The 20693-nt window shown below is 40.9% G+C and overlaps 1 protein-coding gene across 1 annotated transcript in view; it reads left to right on the top strand.

Moving 5' to 3' along the window:
* The window catches only part of ANKUB1 (ankyrin repeat and ubiquitin domain containing 1), a 34575-nt gene that overhangs the window by 6068 nt on the left and 7814 nt on the right, over positions 1 to 20693 (top strand). Inside the window, exons 2-4 of the mRNA XM_047876396.1 lie at positions 1552 to 1695; positions 10096 to 10312; positions 19692 to 19806. Of these exons, the coding sequence (XP_047732352.1) occupies positions 1552 to 1695; positions 10096 to 10312; positions 19692 to 19806 (476 nt within the window). The remainder of the gene's footprint in view (positions 1 to 1551; positions 1696 to 10095; positions 10313 to 19691; positions 19807 to 20693) is intronic.

Genomic DNA, 20693 nt, shown 5'->3' with positions numbered 1-20693 from the left:
TCTGGGACTTTGTCTCACAGGGTCCCCCTTAGGATCTCTTGTAGGGCTGGTTTAGTGGTGACAAATTCCTTCAGTTTTTGTTTGTTTGGGAAGACCTTTATCTCTCCTTCTATTCTAAATGACAGACTTGCTGGATAAAGGATTCTTGGCTGCATATTTTTTCTGTCTAGCACCCTGAAAATCTCGTGCCAATTCTTTCTGGCCTGCCAAGTTTCAAAAGAGAGATCAGTCACGAGTCTTATAGGTCTCCCTTTATATGTGAGGGCACGTTTACCCCTTGCTGCTTTCAGAATTTTCTCTTTATCCTTGTATTTTGCCAGTTTCACTATGATATGTCGTGCAGAAGATCGATTCAAGTTACGTCTGAAGGGAGTTCTCTGTGCCTCTTGGATTTCAATGCCTTTTTCCTTCCCCAGTTCAGGGAAGTTCTCAGCTATGATTTCTTTAAGTACCCCTTCAGCACCTTTCCCTCTCTCTTCCTCCTCTGGGATACCAATTATGCGTATATTATTTCTTTTTAGTGTATCACTTAGTTCTCTAATTTTCCCCTCATACTCCTGGATTTTTTTATCTCTCTTTTTCTCAGCTTCCTCTTTTTCCATAACTTTATCTTCTAGTTCACCTATTCTCTCCTCTGCCTCTTCAAGCCGAGCTGTGGTGGTTTCCATTTTGTTATGCATTTCGTTTAAAGCGTTTTTCAGCTCCTTGTGACTGTTCCTTAGTCCCTTGATCTCTGTAGCAAGAGATTCTCTGCTGTCCTGTGTACTGTTTTCAAGTCCAGCGATTAATTTTATGACTATTATTCTAAATTCACTTTCTGTTATATTATTTAAATCCTTTTTGATCAGCTCATTAGCTGTTGTTATTTCCTGGAGATTCTTCTGAGGGGAATTCTTCCGCTTGGTCATTTTGGATAGTCCCTGGAGTGGTGAGGACCTGCAGGGCACTTCCCCTGTGCTGTGGTGTATAACTGGAGTTGGTGGGCGGGGCCGCAGTCAGACCCGATGTCTGCCCCCAGCCCACCGCTGGGGCCACAGTCAGACTGGTGTGTGCCTTCTCTTCCCCTCTCCTAGTGGCGGGATTCACTGTGGGGTGGTGTGGCTCGTCTGGGCTACTTGCACCCTGCCAGGCTTGTGATGCTGGGGATCTGGCGTATTAGCTGGGGTGGGTAGGCAAGGTGCACGGGGGCAGGAGGGGCAGGCTTAGATCACTTCTCCTTAGGTGATCCACTTCAGGAGGGGCCCTGTGGCAGCGGGAGGGAGTCAGATCTGCTGCCGGAGGTTTGGCTCCGCAGAAGCGCAGAGTTGGGTGTTTGCGAGGAGCGAGCAAGTTCCCTGGCCGGAACTGGTTCTCTTTGGGATTTTGGCTGGGGGATGGGCAGGGGAGATGGCGCTGGCGAGCGCCTTTGTTCCCCACCAAACTGAGCTCTGTCGTCCGGGGGCTCAGCAGCTCTCCCTCCCTTTGTCCTCCAGCCTTCCCGCTTTCCGAGCAGATCTGTTAACTTATGACCTCCCAGACGCTAAGTCGCACTTTGTGCTATTGATTTTTAAGGATTATTTCCACATTCCTCTCTCTGAAGATGAACAAGGAAGGCGGTATCTGGAGCTGATGTATGCTGGAGCAGCCCTAAAGGACAGCTGGAGTCTTGCGGATGTTGGAATATCTTTTTGTTCAACTCTCAAATGCTTTGTTAAGGTATGGTGATCAGAATAACATTTTTTTTTTAACGTTTACTTATTTTTGAGAGATAGAGAGAAACAGAGCATCAGCGGGGAAGGGCAGAGAGAGAGGGAGACACAGAATCTGAAGCAGGCTCCAGGTTCTGAGCTGTTAGCACAGAGCCCGAGGCGGGACTCAAACTCACGGACCGCGAGATCATGACCTGAGCTACAGTCAGAAGCTTAACTGACTGAGTCACCCAGGTGCCCCCAGTATAGCATTTCTCCAAGATACCTACTTCATTTTGAGTAAAGTGTGGATAATTCAACAAAAGTAATTTCATAACTTAGGAAGAACTTTTCTTGCCTTCTCCTGTCTTTCATTTGTCTAACTGGTCTTATTTCTGCTGTAAGGGGAAATAAGGTGTGGAGTCTGGATAGAGTTCCCCTTGTTTACTCCTTTTCTCCCTTCCCTCCTCTATCCCCTTTGTTGCTGCTCCAAACAGTCATCCCAGAACAACCCACTTACAAATATCAGAATAAGGCCAAGGCGTAGATCTGGAATATTGATGTGGAAGGAAAATTCAATCACTTCCATGGGTCCACAATGGATTAGGGGCAGTGGAGTGAGGAAAGGAAGAAATCCTCAGTAACTGTAAGAATGAAGGGGGGGGGATGGGCACCTGGGTGGCTCAGTCAAGTGTCCAACTTCAGCTCAGTTCATGATCTCACAGTTCGTGGGTTCGAGCCCCACGTCAGGCTCTGTGCTGACAGCTCAGAGCCTGGCACCTGCTTCAGATTCTGTGTCTCCCTCTCTCTCTCTGCCTCTCCTCCACTTGCACTGTCTGTCTCTCTTTCTCTCAGAAATAAACATTAAAAATTTAAAAAAAATTTTTTTAAATGAAGGGGCAGTTTCTACATCCAAATCCAGCAAGAGTAGCCCTTCGTTAATTATGTGTACATACCCCAGAGACAGCCTTTTCCATTTATAGTGCCCTTAATTAGTGGTGCTTAATTGGGGGTCCTTAAGCACTTTACAAAACCCTAAAATTGCAAAATAAGCAAAATTATGTGCCTGGAGATTTTCTGGGTGGAGGATCCTTAACTTCTGACAATTTCTTAGAGACAGGTGGCCTAAAGAGTTTAAGAGCTGATCTCTAGGGAAGAAATATGATTCAATAATAGTTCTTTACCCCAAATGAAAACATGATCCTCAAGAAACTAAGCAAATAAGTACACATTCTCTGCTAAGTGGGGCACTAATTTTCTCATATTTAGCACTTAAAAAATGTTTATGATAGCCAAAGCTAATTCTTTTTGTTTTTTAATATGTTTTATTGATTGACTAAGTGGAGAGTCTATGTTTAAAAAAAATACTCTAGAATATTTACTACTGGGGCGCCTGGGTGGCTCAGTTGGTTAAGTATCCAACTTTGGCTCAGGTCATGATCTCACTGTTCCATGTCGGGCTCTGTGCTGACAGCTCAAGGCCCGGAGCCTGCTTCAGATTCTGTGTCTCCTCTCTCTCTGCTCCTCCCCTGCTTGCACTCTGTCTCTCTCTCTTTCTCAAAAATAAATTAACATTAAAAACTTAAAAATAAAAATAAAAATAAAAATAAAAAATAAAATATTTACTACTAAGTAGTAAAAACAGGTCACAGAAAAATAAACATTGTATGATCTCATTTATGTAAATAAAAATAATATATTTGTATATGTGTTTTTAATGTTTTATGAGCATTTATTCATGTGTTATTGTTATATTCTTGAAGACTGTTTAATTACCAAAAAGATAAATAAAAATAACTCTGACTTCTTTTCTCCCTCTGCACTAAAATAATTATAGTATAATACTCTTTTGGGTAGACTAAATTCCATCTCATTTCTTTTTTTTCCCCAATCTCATTTCTTAAATGTCTTTCCTCATGTCTTTAAATATGCTCATATACTATGTTTTTGGTAATGTACAGGATAAACTCTTTAAAATGTCCTGGAATTTTCCAGTGCCAAGAATGATGTTTGAGATATGTTGTTTGTTTACCTGGAGATAGTGGTATAAGTTTATTACTAATATTTGAGCTGGCTGGAAGAGATGGATTGAGCCACAGCTGTTTAGGGACGTAGACAATGTGTGTTAAGAGTATGAATAAAATACTATTATTTAACTCGGCACTGGCTTTATTTTCCTTATTTAAAAAATTCTTCCTTTTATGTATTTTTGACCAGGTAGTACACTCACATAGATAAAAGATACAAAAAGTATATATACAGTAAAAAGTCTTCCTCCTACCTTTGGCCCCTCAGTTTCCCTCCCTCAATGCAATCCATTTCATAGTTTTACTTACAAAAAATATTTTATAAATTCTGGCAATAAAGCATCATCTATCACAGTGATGCAAGCTGTCTTCACACTGAACTCAAACCTTTCTCTGGAGTTTAAACTCCTAATGGAAAAAAAAAAAAAAAAGAGTAGAGAGGTAAAATGGGTTTACCCAAGAGAGGCAGAAGCTAATTATGCATCACAGGACTGGCCAGCACATAGGGTTTAATTAAAAACTCTCAAGTTCAATGGAAATCTTACTGATCTTAATCTTCACTTTCTCCAGTAGAATCACATTTAGAGAAGTTCGTATCACTGGTTTTAGGAGAAAAACAGTATCTTGAATCTGAAAGAAGAGATTTATCTGCAAAAGCCATAAATATTGGTTTTTATCCTGCCTTAGTTCCTGTTTAGATTAGATGATAAAACAGGCCTATTTCAAAAGTCCACACCATTTACTGTGTATGAATAATAACAGTCCAAATGGGTTTACAACAACAAAAATACATGATGAAAATATCCCATGCCTCAGAGAATGCAGTCAGACCAGTTCTGTGCTGTTTAATCTATCTTAAGTAACTAACACAAGGCTGCATTCTAAGTCATGTTGTTGCTTTATTGCATAATTAGATGTATACAATTTTAAGTAGTACCTTTCCTATTTAACTATGGTACTTCACACAATTAGTTTTACCTTCTGAGAATCTCGAAAAGCTAGAGGCTCTTCATTTATTTTGGTACAACTTAGACATACCAAGATGAGAAACAAATGGTTTTGCAAAGTTTAAAAACTTGCCAAGTAAACAACTTTCTTTTTCAAAAAACTACAAGTAGATATTATGAAACAAATCCAAAACATTTGGTTTCTTTATCGTGCTTATATTTTTGTGTGAATTACAAGGCTTGCTTGTGTGAAAAGAGGAAAAGACTTCTGATAAATTAAGAGGTGATCTGCTCTTAAATACATTTTTTAAATAGTCAATATATTTCCCAGCTTCCTTGTGTATTACACCTTCTCCTTTAATGGTAATGTAGACCCATTTGGAAAAGTGAATGAGGAGGTGATATGAGAATAGTGGGGAAGGAACATTGTATTAGTTTTTTCTTCTTTGGGAAAAAAACTACAGAAACCATAGATGTTACCTTCTATAGCACATATATCCAAGTTCTATTAACACAGGAGTCAGTCCTGCCCATTCATTGCTGCCCATTCACCTGGTAAACTGTGGCATGATGCAGTGGAAAGGCCTAGGGTGTCAGACATGCAGAAATGCTATCGCACTTGCCCCCTTCACTCCACCCAGTGTTATTGTGGAAACTATTGCTTGAGTTTTGTTGGCACCCACTGCCTGGAATAGCACCTGGCATATGAGGCTCTCTGTAAATAGGTGTTGAATAAATAAGTTGACAAAGGCCTTGAGAGGTAGAGTGTGAAAATTAACAAGACGGTATATGATTGTTATCAGAAATGTTATAGCAAGGTATTGAGATGCATTTCAGGGTTTGGATTCCCTCCCTTACTGTGGCATCTCTCTCCCTCTCTACCCTCACGGCAAGGTGCTCCTGCATCCTTGCCCTATATTTTCTTATCTAGCATCAGGGTTCTTAGCTGCAAGCAGCAGAAACAAACCCTGGACAATTGAAGCAGAAAATAAACATATTGAAAGGCTACTGGGTAGTTCACAGTCTTGACAGGAAGACTGAAGAATCAGGCTCAGAGATTATGGAGCCAAAAACAATGTCTTAATCAGGCCCTAGGACTAGTCCAGGAAAGCTACCACTTCGGCTACCTCTAAGCCCTTGAAGCAGGTCCTGGACACAGCAGCAATGCCTCAGATCTGCCACTGCCACAGAGGATTCCCTGTATCTCCTCCTGCTCTGCCTTACTGGCCCCTAATTCAAAGTAGGGCTGGATGGGTAGGCCTGAGTAGGAGCATCCTGGTCACGTGTCCAGGACCTACTGCAAAGGGGGCTAACAAGCAAATCTTTGACAGGTCATACCTTCTACCATGTGAGGTGGGCTCAGCCTCCCTGACACTCCTTCTGGGTTCCCTGCCTCCTTCTCTCACCATATTTCTACTTGCCAAGGGATGGCGTTAAAGCTTAGTTATTCCTTTCGGGCATCCTTGGAATGTTATTTTATGGTAAGAGATCAGATTAATTGTGGTAGTATTGAGTAAATGTCTATTAGACAAGTTGGAGAAGCTTAAAATATATTACAAGTCCTAAAATTGATTCAAGTTACTATACCTTTAGCTTTTGAAAGGCACTCAACATATAAACACCAAAATCCAGGAGACACATAATATGTGACTTTAGATTTTAAATATACTTGACACACACAAAAAATGTATAAATATGCTTCTTAAAAATGTAGAATTTACAAATGAGAGGTGGCTGGCTGGCTCAGTTGGAGGAGCAAGTGACTCTTGATCTTGGGGTCATGAGTTCAAGCCCCATGTGGGGTGTAGAGATCACTTAAATTTAAAAAAAGTTAACTTAAAAAAAGTATAATTTACAAACAAAACATTGTTCTAAAAAAAGTCTATTTTTTTAAAGATAAGCCATAAAGAATAGTATGTAAAGAATTTGGTGAAGAAAGGTATTTGAATTCAGTGTCCTAGAATTCAAGTATAACGTCTTCAGGATGATTTTCATACAAAAGAAGTTTAAGAGGTTAAGATGTTTATGAAGACATCTCAACTTGAATTCATTCAGTTCAACAAAAGCAAACATTATTATTTTTTTTTTGTGGTTGGTTAGGAGGTTTTATTTTATTTATTTATTTTTTCAATATATGAAGTTTATTGTCAAATTGGTTTCCATAAAACACCCAGTGCTCATCCCAAAAGGTGCCCTCCTCAATACCCATCACCCACCCTCCCCTCCCTCCCACCCCCCATCAACCCTCAGTTTGTTCTCAGTTTTTAAGAGTCTCTTATGAAAAGCAAACATTATTTATTTCCTCTTTTCATCTACTCAGGAATCATTGGGGCAAGTTTCTGCTTTTTTAGTGCTGCAACTCCAGAAGAGCAAAATCTAAAAAAGCAGAACTTGTAGAAAATGTATAGCAGTGTTCAAAACTTGCATTAACTTTTGTTTTCTTTCCATCTGTTTCTCTTTAACTTTTCCTATTTTATTGTTAATGCACATGTTTTTACAGTGAGTTTGCACTTGGTTTCTTAAGACAAAAGTGGAATTATTACCATGAAGTAGATCTATGTATTTGTTTTTATTGAAAAATAAGACATTTTGTCTGTACCTCCTACCTACCATGGTGTCTTGGTTTATTTGTAAAGGGAAAAATCTAATTTTATGTATGTTCAACAATTATTTGCAGTAGTATTGTTTATTTAATAACATCTGACTTCCTTGAGTATAACTACCAGTGTTCCCTTTAGAAAATTTGAGGAGTGGCATCATAGAGCTAGAGAGATGGCTTTTCTTATGTAGATAGAATGAGTTGACAAGTTGCTATTAATCAGCACCTACCTGCTCCCCCTCCAAATAACCAACATGAAGAAGTGTCTCCAATATTGGTCTGCCTCATTAGAACTTAAAATGAGCTTTTTCACAAAAATAAGGTTTATAAAATGATAGATAAATAGAGTTAAAATATTACAAAGAGAACTATATTCCAGATACATTATGAATTAAATGGGCCTGGGAAGTTCCTGGGTGCTAAAAAAAAAAAAAGAAAGAAAGAAAAAAGAAAAAAGAAAAAAAAAAGAAAAGAAAAAAGAAAAAAAAAGAACAAACTCAAAATAAATAAATAAATAAATAAATAAATAAATAAATAAAATAACAAATTCTGTAGGTGTTAATTTTCTTTCAACCTAAGAACCTGGCTTCATTAATAATAATATTTTCTTATTTACACTTTTGATTTTCATCTAAACATTGCTGTATATTTTGCAATTCTAACTTATTACTTGTTTCAGAGCTTTATGTATACCTAGGTTATAGATGCTTGTGTTTATTCATATTATTAGAAGCTCCTTTTTAACTTAACTCTGTAACATTATGTAATTGCTAGTTAGCTATTAAGAGTGACTTGGGCCTTTGCTATTTTGTTTGCACATTACACATTTAATTTTAACTATAAATTAGTATCGGTACCAAGGGCTAACAAGAAATCAGAGTAATCATAAAAGAAATAAGGAACGGCTATTATCTAAAATATAATTTTTCTCCCCCCCCCCACTCTTTTTATTCAGTTTTCATAGAATTTCTTCCTACCTATATATATCACATGGATTAGGTTGGTCTTTAATGCAGCCATAGGAAAACATAAACATGGCGAAAGGGAAAGGGTGAATCCTATGTCCTTTCAATTTTTACTGAGCAGATTTATGAGAAGTTATTGAGTAAAACTGTTCTAAGCACTTCAGACTCAGGAAACAGAGGGCCGGAACCTGTTTCTGGTGAGTTGAGTCACTGAAATGGGCCCCAGATCAAAGCTTTGAAGCCTAAATGTTCATCAATAACATTCATTACTCCTTTAAAGCCTCTTTCAAAGAGATCTGCATGTTGATTATATCATGGCAATGTGTGACCTGGGAGGAGGGGAATGAATATAACGTATTATAAGCCTGAAACAGGGAGGGGCTCCTGGGGAATCCAAAAATAAATTTTGATGGGAGAAAGGGAGAGAAGAACAGAGGCTGAACAAGAGAGCAATGACTGGCTGGAGCCCCCTTCTCAGTTTTACTTAAGACCCCTCTCCAAGAGTCCCATGTTACGGTGGCAGCACTGTGCATTCAAATCTGCCAAGCCAACAAGAAGCCTTCGAGGAAAAAAATGATTGTCCTGAATCCAATAAAGAAGAAGTAAAGTCAATTTCACTTTTTTTGTTAGAAGAGTGAAAATGTTAATAGTCTTCTCTCCGCCCCCTTCACATTTCCCATTTCCTGTGTTTTTAGTTTTAGTTTGCCTTGATTCACCTGTTGTTAACAGGAGGATGAACATTTTCCCCAAAGTTTCCATTTTAACTCTACTTCAGATCCATCAGTGCCACTTGCTTTCCTCTTTGGATTGCAAAAGAAAAAGAAAAAAGGAACATTTTCACTTATATTTAGAACTTCCCTTTTTAAAGAGTAAAAATAAATACACATGTTTTTTTTTTAAGTCAAACCATACAGACAATGAAAAGCATAAAATGATAAGCCAACCGTCCCCCCAATCTTGAACTTGATTCCACTCCTTAGAGACAACCTCTTAGAAAGGATTTTAAGGGGTGCCTGGGTGGCGCAGTCGGTTAAGCATCCGACTTCAGCCAGGTCACGATCTCGCGGTCCGTGACACGATCTCACGGTCCATGAGTTCGAGCCCCGCGTCGGGCTCTGGGCTGATGGCTCAGAGCCTGGAGCCTGTTTCCGATTCTGTGTCTCCCTCTCTCTCTGCCCCTCCCTCGTTCATGCTCTGTCTCTCTCTGTCCCAAAAATAAATAAACGTTGAAAAAAAAAAAAAAAAGAAAGGATTTTAAAAACTGACCAAAGGTTTAGAATCCATTGTATTTCTTTTTTTTTAATGTTTATTTATTTTGGGAAAAAAAAAGAGAGAGAGAGAAAGCATGAATGTGAGGGGCAGAGAGAGTGGGAGAGAGAGAATCTCAAGCAGGCTCCATGCTGTCAGTGCAGAGCCTGATGCAGGGCTTGATCCCACAACTGTGAGATCATGACCTGAACCAAAATCAAGAGTCAGACACTTAACCAACTGGGCCATGCAAGTGCCCCAAAGAATCCACAGTATTTCCAAATCAATGCACAACATAACAGTGGAGTTGTTTCTCAACCAACACCTCCATAAGTGCAGCTTGGATATAAATTATCAACATGCCTCTTGTGTATCTGGGTTTGTTGACTAAAAAAAGGGGTCTCAAAGCCCTGCCAAGTCTTCTTTATGCTACTCAAAGCAGGAGGACTCCTTAATATCCTTGGGACAGAAGAACAAGAGTGAGACCAGAAGCCAGGGAACCTAACTGGCCTTTGCCCTCATCCTTAACACCCATGTCATGGAAGTTACAGGCACTTAGGGCCACCCTCCAAAACGTTTTTCCCTTGCTCCAACCCCAAGACAGTGCTTATTCTTAAGTTCCCTCCTTCTCTTTCCCCTTAGGAAGAAGATAAGCCAACTCTCTATGTGTTCAATGCTGTGACCCAAGAGACAATGCCAATGATGGAGAACATCTCCCTTCTTAGTAAAAAAGTGTCTGATCTGAGAACACTGGTAGCTCTGAGATGTGGCTTTCCCGTGAGTGTCTTCTGTCTCCGGACCCCAAATGGAATGGAGATGTATGACTGCAACACCCTCAGGGACTACCAAACAGACATCGGTACTGCCCACTATATTTGATACTAACTACCACTCAGCGCTAGGGTTCTTCGATACCATATTTGCAACAAATGGAGGAATTGTTTCCAAACTAAAACTTCTGTAACCTCAGTGGGGATGTAAATTATCCATACACCTCTCTGGTAGCTGGGTCTGTAGACTAAGAAATAAGAAAGGTCTCATAGCCCTGCCAAGTCTTGTTCTCTTTTCTCAAAGTAGGATAACTTGTTAATATCCTCGGGATAGAAGAGCAAAACTCAGACCAATTTATATGTTTCTCTTTCAAAATATATTTCAAGAATACGTAGAAGGAAGTTCAAATACACATTCTTTTTCTCCTTTTTAACACGAATGGTAGCATGTGAGACTTGCAATCTTATTTTAAGATATTATCAGTTACGTTAATCTTTTAAACAGCATGAAGCAGATACTGTGCAGGCATTCATCCCTGATGTACAGATTAGTGAGCTGGCATTCATCCCTGATGGACACATTACAACCTTTATTTAAATATTGTACTTCCAGGTTGTGACTGCTGTAGCCATATACCATGAAGACAAAATCAAAGGACCATCAGATTGTTTTAACTCTATTGGAAAATGGTTCAAACCTTACAGAGATTCTTGCTTGAGGTGAATGAATCTTTGTGATAATTAGCAGAAGTTTAGGTAACGTTGTGTTGTCACATTTGTTGCAATGGAATTGGACTTCTCCCAATTAATAGTAGGGCTTTGTAAACATCATTGAATTAGGCAGTTTTGCTTTTTATAACTGCTAAAGTTTCATTTATTGTTATTTCTCTTGGCTCTTATATTTGCTAATTCTTTCATGGTACTTTAATTGAGGCTCTCAAAACTTTTGACATCATTTATCATCCTGTTTTTGACCAAAGGAAGTGATGTTCTGGGATTTGTCCTGAGAGCACCTCACAGTAAAGCACATGCCAGTCTGCATGCTTGCTAAGAGATCAGCCCTGCCCAGAAGATGGTGGAGGCTTATGTGAGTAAGGACACACAAGAGGCATTTGTCCCCAAGCAATTTATGATCTAGTTATTTAATGAAACATAAAAGGATACATGAGAAAATTAGGGTGGCTGCTCTTCAGGCCTATGGTACTCAGATTATGATATGACAGTTTACAGCTAGAAGAGAATTTAGAAATGGCTTGGTCTAACCTCCAATTTTTATAGATTTAAAGAAAGCAAAAATATTCCAAATGGTTGAATGATTTGCTCAGGATGTGTCAAGGATAAACCAGGCCTCCTAAAATGACCCCCTAGGAATGATGGTTTTCAAATGTCAGGTTCTAGGGGCTCAAGTATGACCAGAGTAGGCTGCTTTGGCCACCATTAGAACACAGGCCATAGGAGGAGAGGCAAGGAAAGAAGAGCCCCAAAGAGAAGGGAGGAAAAGTCTTTGGGCTGCTTCATATCTTTGTGCAAAGCATCCCTAGTGTTCCTCAATAGCTAGTCCACCTTTTTTAACTAGAGGGTAAAGGAGTTATGATCAGCCTGTCTTCCAGGTTCTCCCCTTCCCAGTCAATGAGTCATCCCTGATGCTATCAAGAGTCGAAAATTGACCCCTTTCTAAAGACAGTGGAAAATCAGAAGGCTTCTGAGAAACAGTCAAGCTCATATTGAAAATCAAGGACTTCAGGGGTGCCTGGGTGGCTCAGCTGGTTAAGCATCCAACTCTTGATCTTGGGTCAGGTCATGATTTCGCCATTTGTGAGTTCAAGCCCTGCGTCGGGCTCTGTGCTGACAGCGCAAAGCCTGCTTGGAATTCTCTCTCCCTCTATATCTGTCCCTACCCCACTTGTGTTCTCTCTCTCTCTCAAAATAAAGAAATAAACTTAAAAAAAAATCAAGGACTTCAGTAGCTCATTTAGTCTGGAAATACTTACTAGCTCATATAGAGAGATGCAAAACTGCTTCTGCACTCCAAGCATTTATAATAAAGTGGTAGAAAGAAGGCATGCACATATATTTAGTTATAATCCAATAAGTCAGCTCAGTGTAGGCTGAAGGGCTCAAGGGAAGGCATTCTGGAGAATGCTGGGTGTGAGCACACAAAGATACTCATCTGAAATGAAGAAGGGAAGACATTCCAGGCTTCTGAGCCAAAAGAAAAACACAAGCCACAGGTTCACAAACATGGGTTTAATCCAGGGAAGACAAATATCAGGAGACTGTTCCAAAGAGTGGAGGAGCCTCACTGAGACCAATAGGAAACACAACTGGGGTCAGATTGAGAAGGGTCTTAGGGGTGAGGCAACAGAACTTAATATGTAAGCTTAATATGCTTGCCACCAGAGCCATGTACATTCTGGAACAGAAATGTTTTAGCAGAAGTTTAATCTGGTAGCAAGCAGCATGAAATACAGATAGGAGTGAAGAGAGAAGCAAGGTGATATGCCAACAGGCTTTCTGAGAATCCCAGTATTAACCAATTCCACTAGCAACAGAAGAGATGAATCTGAGAAACCCAGGAAGTAGAGACAGGATGTCAGGCTGAATCATATTTAAGAAGAGGGAAGCACCAAGGCTCTGACACTAGGACGGTGGTGGTAAAATTTGGGAAAAGGAGCTTATGCTTTGGGTCCTGAACTTTAGATATAAAGAAACTCAGAGAGTATGGTTTATTTCCTAAAAGTTACTCTGCTAGTTGGTAGCAAAGTTGTAAGTACATGTGACATCGTCTAATTCTCCTCCATGACAAATATGGGGTGAGGGCTTAATGATGGGTTGGGTTAGCAGATACTGCTGTAGGCGTCCTGCCCATGGGTCAGGGGCCAAGCCCTAGGAGACGTGCTTTCCTGAGAGAGTAAGTACAGAAAGGAACATGTCAAGGGCCAAAGGCCAGTGGTCAGGATATGCTGAAGTCAGGGCAAGTAGACAGAAGAGGAGTCAGAAAAGGAGACATGCAAAGTTGTCAGAAGTGGGAGGGAACTGGGACTTTGCATTGTCACAGATGACAAAGAAGAGACTGTTTTCAGGATGCTGGTAAAAGGCCAAAGACAATGTCTGAGAAAAACTTTTTGATTTGGCTTAAAGGTCACTGGTGAGCTCAGAGCAGTTTTAATAAAGAGGATGGAGACAGAAAGATTTCAGGGATTAAAAAAAAGATAAGTAATTAGAGGATAAAGGATGTTTTTGGTGATAGAATATTTAATGATGAACTTATCAAGAATTTGCCAAAGCTAAACATTCTCTAATATTTGTGATTTTGTGACTTGAGGCTTATTGGTACATCATATAGGTACAACACACACCCACACCCCCACCCCCACACCCACCTTTTCTTGTATCAATGTGTATGGGACATTTATATGTTCATTTTAGCCTCATTTCTAGTTTTTTTTAAATTTTTAAATATTTATTTTTTATTGAGAGAGAGAGAGAGTGCAAGCAGGAGAGGGGCAGAGAGAGGGAGACATAGAAGCTGAAGCAGGATCCAGGCTCTGAGCTGTCAGCACAGAGCCCAATGCAGGGCTTGAACTCATGAACCGCAAGATCATGACCTAAGCTGAAGTCAGATGCTTAACTGACTAAGCCACCCAGGCACCACGAGCCTCATTTCTAGTTCTTAAATCTCTATCCTGGCTTTTGCTTTCCTCTTGCTTATCTATGTGCTTGTTTGCTAGTTACTCTGTCTATATTTTCTATGTGCTTATAAACTGACATTAATCCTTTCTGGAACAACTGCGCCTTACAAATAAGTGAATGAAGGAATACCTTTCCTTTACAGAATGATGCCTTTGGTATTTTTCACTATAAATGCCATGTGGCATGTATTCGTGGCCAGAATGAGCACATTGTATCTCAGAGACTATTCCAGGAGCAGGGTCCTATCAGACCCTAAAATCTCAGCTGGCTCAAAGGCCCTTCTACCAGCCCTTAGGCCCCTTGAAGAACTACACATTACTTTAATTCATTTTATAAATGAGAAAAATGAGGCTCAAAGAAGTTAAGTGACCAGCTCAAGGTCATACTGCTAATAAATCATAATCACACACTCAGGATTGGGTTCTTTCCAACAATTTATATTGCCAACTTTTATTGGCACCTACTTTTATTCATGCTCTTTAATTTCTGATAAATGTGTTGTTTTGCTTCCCACTAGGGGAAACCCACACCAGAGAAGTGATTTCCATATTCAGGAAGAAAAACCTCAGATCAGATAGGCAGATATTGACCTCAAAGAATGGATGAGGAATCCGGAACCTTGGGATACAGGGACCACATAGGGAGAAGTTGAAGACAATTCCCTAGAACAGGCACTGTTGCTCATACCTGCTTTCCTGAATGGCTTGGCATGGTGATGGGTTTGCAAGTAGAGAGTGAGCAGATCCAGGTTTTATAAACATATACCATTTTGGGGGTCTTTGAAAAAAATTCAAAATTAAGAAGAGAGGATTAGAAAACTCATATAGTGAGAGGTCCTGAAGCTTAAGTCTCATTAGTTTTACTTCCACTTACAACATAGCATATTTCAAGTAAATTTCTATTTTTCCAACAGAATTCTTAAACTTATGAAGAAATTTAATATGTGACAAAAGAAGCATTACAAAGCAACTGGGATTGAAGGATTATCCAATAAATGGTTACTTGCTTAGAAGTTCTCTGGATTTTCAAAAGTTGAGCATTAAGAGGAAAAGCATCCATTGTTACCTTTGTTCCTTCAGAAATGAGGACTGCTTCATTGCAAGGAACTAAAATCAATAGTTACAACACCTGTAACAATTGTTCCCAGATAGGGAGTTAAAGGAGAATAAAATACAGGGCTCGATGGAGGTGCCCTACTGCTGATGAGGATTTAAATCATATAGCCTTCTCTGCAGTTTTCAGAATCAGGGTTCATCGACACTGGACAGGATGATCGAGGAAGAGCTGAGATCCTAATGCTAGGCAACCACTTAGGAAAGGGCAGGTGGGCCAAGAAGAAGGAAGTTAGTCTCAAATAAGTCCTGCTGGTGGGATCCCTGGGATAGGTAGATAGATCAGTCTGCAACTACATTTAGGAACGCAGAAGTTGACCTCAGGGTGACCTGGTGGGTGAGCCATAGCATAGCATCAAGGTAGTGAGTGAATGAATAAATAAATAAATTACATAAGAGGTGACAAACCAGACAAGCTAGTTGTTGACATCAGAGGCTCTGACAACACATAACAGAAATCTAACCCCAGAGATTGGGGTTCAGAGTAAGAACTTCAGCTCCAGGCTCAGAGAATGGATGAACCTCAGTTCTAAAACCCAAAAGGTAGAGTAGAATACTGACATTCTTGTTCTGGGGCATAAGGTGGGGGCTTGGTCAGGAGGGATAAAAAGGCAACTTGCTAGAACTGAGACAATATCTGAGCCAGATGAACAGAAATGCCAACTTCCCACCTGAGCTACTGGCTTAACATATTCCCTTTTACTAGAATTAAGGTTATTTCCTGGGCCTAGAGCTTGGCTGGCTCTTCAGATGGAAGCTGTGTGGCCTCAGCTGTAGAGGATCAAGGAGGCTGCGGTACAGTGTCAATCAGGCTTTTCAATGCTCATCTGTGGATAACAATTTTTTTTAAGAGAGAGGGAGAGCAGGAGCTGGGGACAGGGGCAGAGAGGCAAAGGGAGAGAGAGAGAGAATCTCAAGCAGGCTCCAAACTCAGCACACAGTCTGATGTGGTTCTCGATCCCATGACCCTGGAATCGTGACCTGAGCCAAAATCAAGAGTTGGACACTCAACTGACTGAGCCACCCAGGGGCCCCTATGGGTAATTTTTATAGTAAACTACAAACACAGCAAATCACTTAAGTCAGGAGATGAAATAAATGTACTTGGAACAGTGTTTAAAGTCCCTTGTTTTCAGTGCTACCCATAGGAGTCAAACCTTTAAATAAGAAAGTTTAAGTACAGCAAGAAGCTTCAGAGCAACTAAATCTATTGCATCAGGGATAATAAACACCTGCAAGTATTTATTATAAACTTACTATGTGTCTGGGCCTGAGGGTATGTATGGATAAGCCAAGTCACACATATTCCCAGTTCCTACTGCCAAGGCCATCATATTGATTCAAAGGCAGTCAGCCAATCTACAGATTGTCCAATGACATCAGCTCTCACAGCTGAGTCAATTAAATTCTTGGAGACAAAGATAACACAGAGGACAGGAATGTAGGCACAGAAGCCAGATTGCCTAGGTACAACTCCTGATTCCACTACTTACTGGGTATGTAAAACCTGGGCAGTTTACTTAATCTCATAGTGCCTCAGTCTCCTTAGATGTCAAATGGAGAGAATTATACAACCCATACTTAGGATTGTTGTAAATGTTACATTCTCTTATTCACGTAAAGTACTTAGAATAACGGAGAGCATATAATAAGCATTCAATGAGTATTAGCTGTTCATATTCAATATATTATTATCATTAATTATTACTAGCCTTGTGAATTCCAATTGGGAAATATAGAGAGACAAAACCGGTTATCAGTGTGGGCAGAAAATTCATGGTGTCATGACGTAAGGTTGGGTCATGGCAAAGCAATGTTGCACGCATACCTCAGCTATGGCAGGACAAACTATAAGAAGGCAGGGCAGCCTGCTAGCAGAGAAAGGGAGGAGACACAAAGAGCTAGAGGGCTTGAGAAAGAGAGAGAGATCGTGGAGCTCCTGGGAGTTGGGGAGTGGCCCATCTTGAGTACTTTTGTTTGCAACGTACAGCAGATCTGGCCCTTGACTCAGTACAATAAACCCCATTTTCCTGAGGGCCTCCTTGCAGCCCAAAAGCATAACTAGAACAGAACCCACAGACTGGATGAGACATAATGCTTGGGCTCAGAGAGTTCTCTGTCAGGGTTTATAAACTGGGAATTCCAAAGCAGAAATGTATTTTTAACAATAAAGACTTTCAACATACATTATGGTAACCAGTTGAACAGTCCTTTTATCTATTTAGAGCGGTGAGCTAATGACATAATTAAGAAGGGCTTTCCGGAGGAGGTGATTCCAGGGTTGCATCATAAACTATTGGCAGGAGGGCGTGGGTAAGAAGTCACAAGAATTCAGACAGCAAAAGGAGAGACCCCAAGGCCAGAAACAGCCTATTGTGCACACTGAAGTGCAGGCCAGCCTCCTGGGTTACAAAGGGCTAGGAGGGCAGCAGGTGGCCAAAATGGATTCGGGAAATAGGGTAGAATTTCCTTCAACAAATATTTACTGATCATCCACCATGAGCCAGGCACCACCAAGGAAAGTGAACATAGAGCTGCGAGCAACAGTGGCAAGATTCCTAGCGTCTTGAAGCTTGCGGTTCAGTGGGAAAGGCAAGCAGCACTAAGTAAACAGGAAAAGAGCAAATTTTAAATAGAAATGAGAACTTCTTAGTAAAAGGAAAATAGGATATGGGAATAGGGAGTCATGTGGTAGCATGGGGGGGGGGGGAGGCTATTAGATGGTTAGCTAGAAGAGGCGATGACAGTTGAGCAGAGACCTGAATAAAGGGATGAGGAGGCTGGTGGGAGCTTCCGGAGGTAGATTTAGGTGAAAGATCATCTAGGCCTGAAATAGGGGGGAGACGGAGGCAAGGAAATGGTTCTTAAACTTTTATGAGATAAAGTTTTCAGGCCTTAGCTATTGTGCATGAGAAAAAGGGAAGGACAAAGAGTAACTCCTCAATGTCTAGCTGAGGGAGATAACAAGGAAGACAGTGGCGCCACAAACTGAGACACAACACAGGAGGAAGAGTAGGTTGAGGAAAGATGAGTGGTCTTTCAGAACGATGGGTTTATAGTGCACTCTCTTAGATGCCTGTGTCCCCAGTAGGGGGACTCTGGAGCTGAAGCAGAGGCCTGGTGTGGAGATTTGGACTTTGGAATGAACGCCATGTGGGTGGTCAGTGAAGCCAATAGAATCACTGAGATTGCCTTAGTCAGCCAATATTCAGTGAGCACTTATTAAGTGCCAGGCTATGTGGCAAGTCTTGAAGGAACTTTCTTTTTAGTGAGGACATGAAAAACAAAAAAGTCCAAACAAGAAAAATGATTTAAGTACTGATGATAGGAGCTATGAAGAAGTTAAAATAAAGTCATAGGATAAAGACTAAAGGAGTTGGGGGGCAGGGGGCAGGGGACAGTGGTGGCCAAGAGGGTCCTTTGTGAGGACATGATGCTTGAACTGAAAACTGAATAGGGACACTATCCTGTGAAAAGCTGGATGAAGACCCTTTGAAGCAAAAGAAATTACAAGTCTTCAGGTCTTGAGATGGGAGTAGACGTAGTGTGTCTGAAGGACAGGTGAAAGGTCAGAGTGGCTGGGACAGAGTGAGTGAGCCAGACAGGAAGGAGATTGGGTTTTATCCCAGGGGAATGTGTAGAGAAAGAAAGGAAGGCTGAGGAAAGAAGATTCCTAAAAAACACCAGCCTGAAGGACAAAGGGTATGTGGTGCTACCTAGCGTAGACCAGGAGAGAGTAGACTTTTCAGGAGCAGGTGACAAATTCTCCAGCAGCAGGATGCCTGGGTGGCTCAGTCAGTTGATTTCAGCTCAGGTCATGATCCCAGGGTCTTGGGATCAGGCTGCATGCTGAATGTGGAGCCTGCTTGGGATTCTCTCTCTCTCTTCCTCTGCCCTTCTCCCCTACTTGCACTTCCTCTCTTTCCCCATTAAAAAAAAAATTCTCCAGTGGCAATGAACACATTACTTTCATGTTCATAATACAGAATATCTATTTTGTGAAGGATAAAATGAAAGGATCATTCAACTCCACCCACAGCCCGCTTGTAAGCTAACGGCCCCAAAAGCCTATTAGTCCTGTCACAGTTTCTTCAGTTTCCTTTTCCAACATACTGGCTTCAGTTGACATGGTGATGTATAATTTTTTTTAATGTTTATTTATTTTTGAGAGAGAGAGAAAGAGTATAAGCAGGGGAGGGGCAGAGAGAAAGGGGGACACAGTATCCGAAGCAGGCTCCAGACTCTGAGCTGTTAGCACAGAGTCCAATGTAGGGCTAGAACTCACGAACCGTGAGATCATGACCTGAGCCAAAGACAGATGCTTAACCGAATGAGCCGTCCAGACGCCCCTACATGGTGATGTATATGTCAGCATGGAATCAATGTCCACAGGACTATTTTAAGATAGGTGCAAAAAAGTATTGCAGCATTATATGCAATTGCTGTGCAGCTGGGAAAATGGAAGTGCACAGAAGTTAAATGGCTTTTCCAAGTGACTGCAGGCCTAAGCTAAAAATAGCATCCCTGTCTACTTAGTCCAAGGTTACTTTTCGATTTGCATCTAGCTTGTGCCTCTGTTGAAGAAAGCTATCCTTAGAAGTTTTGTGGATTTCCAAACCACAGTGATAGAGTGGGATGATTAACTGCCTCTCTTGATCCACAGGCACAACACTTCGTTTGGACGTCTGGGATGGATGGAAGGAATTTCTGATGGGTTGTCTTCTGGGACAAAAACTTAAAGTCCAACGCTATTTATCAAATGAAGGACCAGTACTCAAGTATGGAGATAAGACAAATGCTGAATTAAGTAATTTTTACTGAACTTCCATAGGACTTTGAGCCATCAATTCACTCTACAGCTGGAGTGCCACACCATGCCAATTCCACTTAGCATGAATTAACCTGAAATTATTATTGAGATATTTGCTGGAAAAAGATAGCAGGGATGTCACCAAGGCTGACTGCCTTTAGTGATGGATTGCAATTCAGGTAGACTTTCCTCAGGAAACACTAACTATTTAAATAAGTGATGTCAGTTTGGTTTGGAAATCAGACTTTTAACAGCACTTTGAAAGCCCGTCAGAGTAAGTACCTTGCCACCCTCATATTCAATTATCCTAAAAAGCACTGATTGCTAACTGATTGGCTGAAACATTGGCTGCCTCTCCCTAAGGTCCCAAAGAATTTTTCAAACTGCTTTTAATACAAGCCTTCATACTTCTGCCATACATGAACACGTGTGACTGGGGCAGTGGATGGTAGGCTCAGAGAAGTAGGTGGTCATTTTAATGTATCTCTGCAGTCAGCAGCTTCTCATACATGTAAGTTGCATTATTCTTTAGGTTTTAATTCGATGGTATTTTAGGACAGGGACCCCTCCTGGTGATTCAGTCATGCTTTACAGAAGCCCACACACCCACCAAGAGCTCTAAGGGCTCTAAGAAGTGACAGAATAGAAAACAGCTTCTGCGATTGTATATAATTTTTTTTTCAACGTTTATTTATTTTTGGGACAGAGAGAGACAGAGCATGAACGGGGGAGGGGCAGAGAGAGAGGGAGACACAGAATCAGAAACAGGCTCCAGGCTCTGAGCCATCAGCCCAGAGCCCGACGCGGGGCTCAAACTCACGGACCGCGAGATCGTGACCTGGCTGAAGTCAGACG

Source organism: Prionailurus viverrinus, chromosome C2 (genome assembly GCF_022837055.1).
Source record: "Prionailurus viverrinus isolate Anna chromosome C2, UM_Priviv_1.0, whole genome shotgun sequence".
In the NCBI taxonomy this organism is placed as follows: Eukaryota; Metazoa; Chordata; class Mammalia; order Carnivora; family Felidae; genus Prionailurus; species Prionailurus viverrinus.
This window is presented reverse-complemented; position numbering and strand designations above follow the sequence as displayed.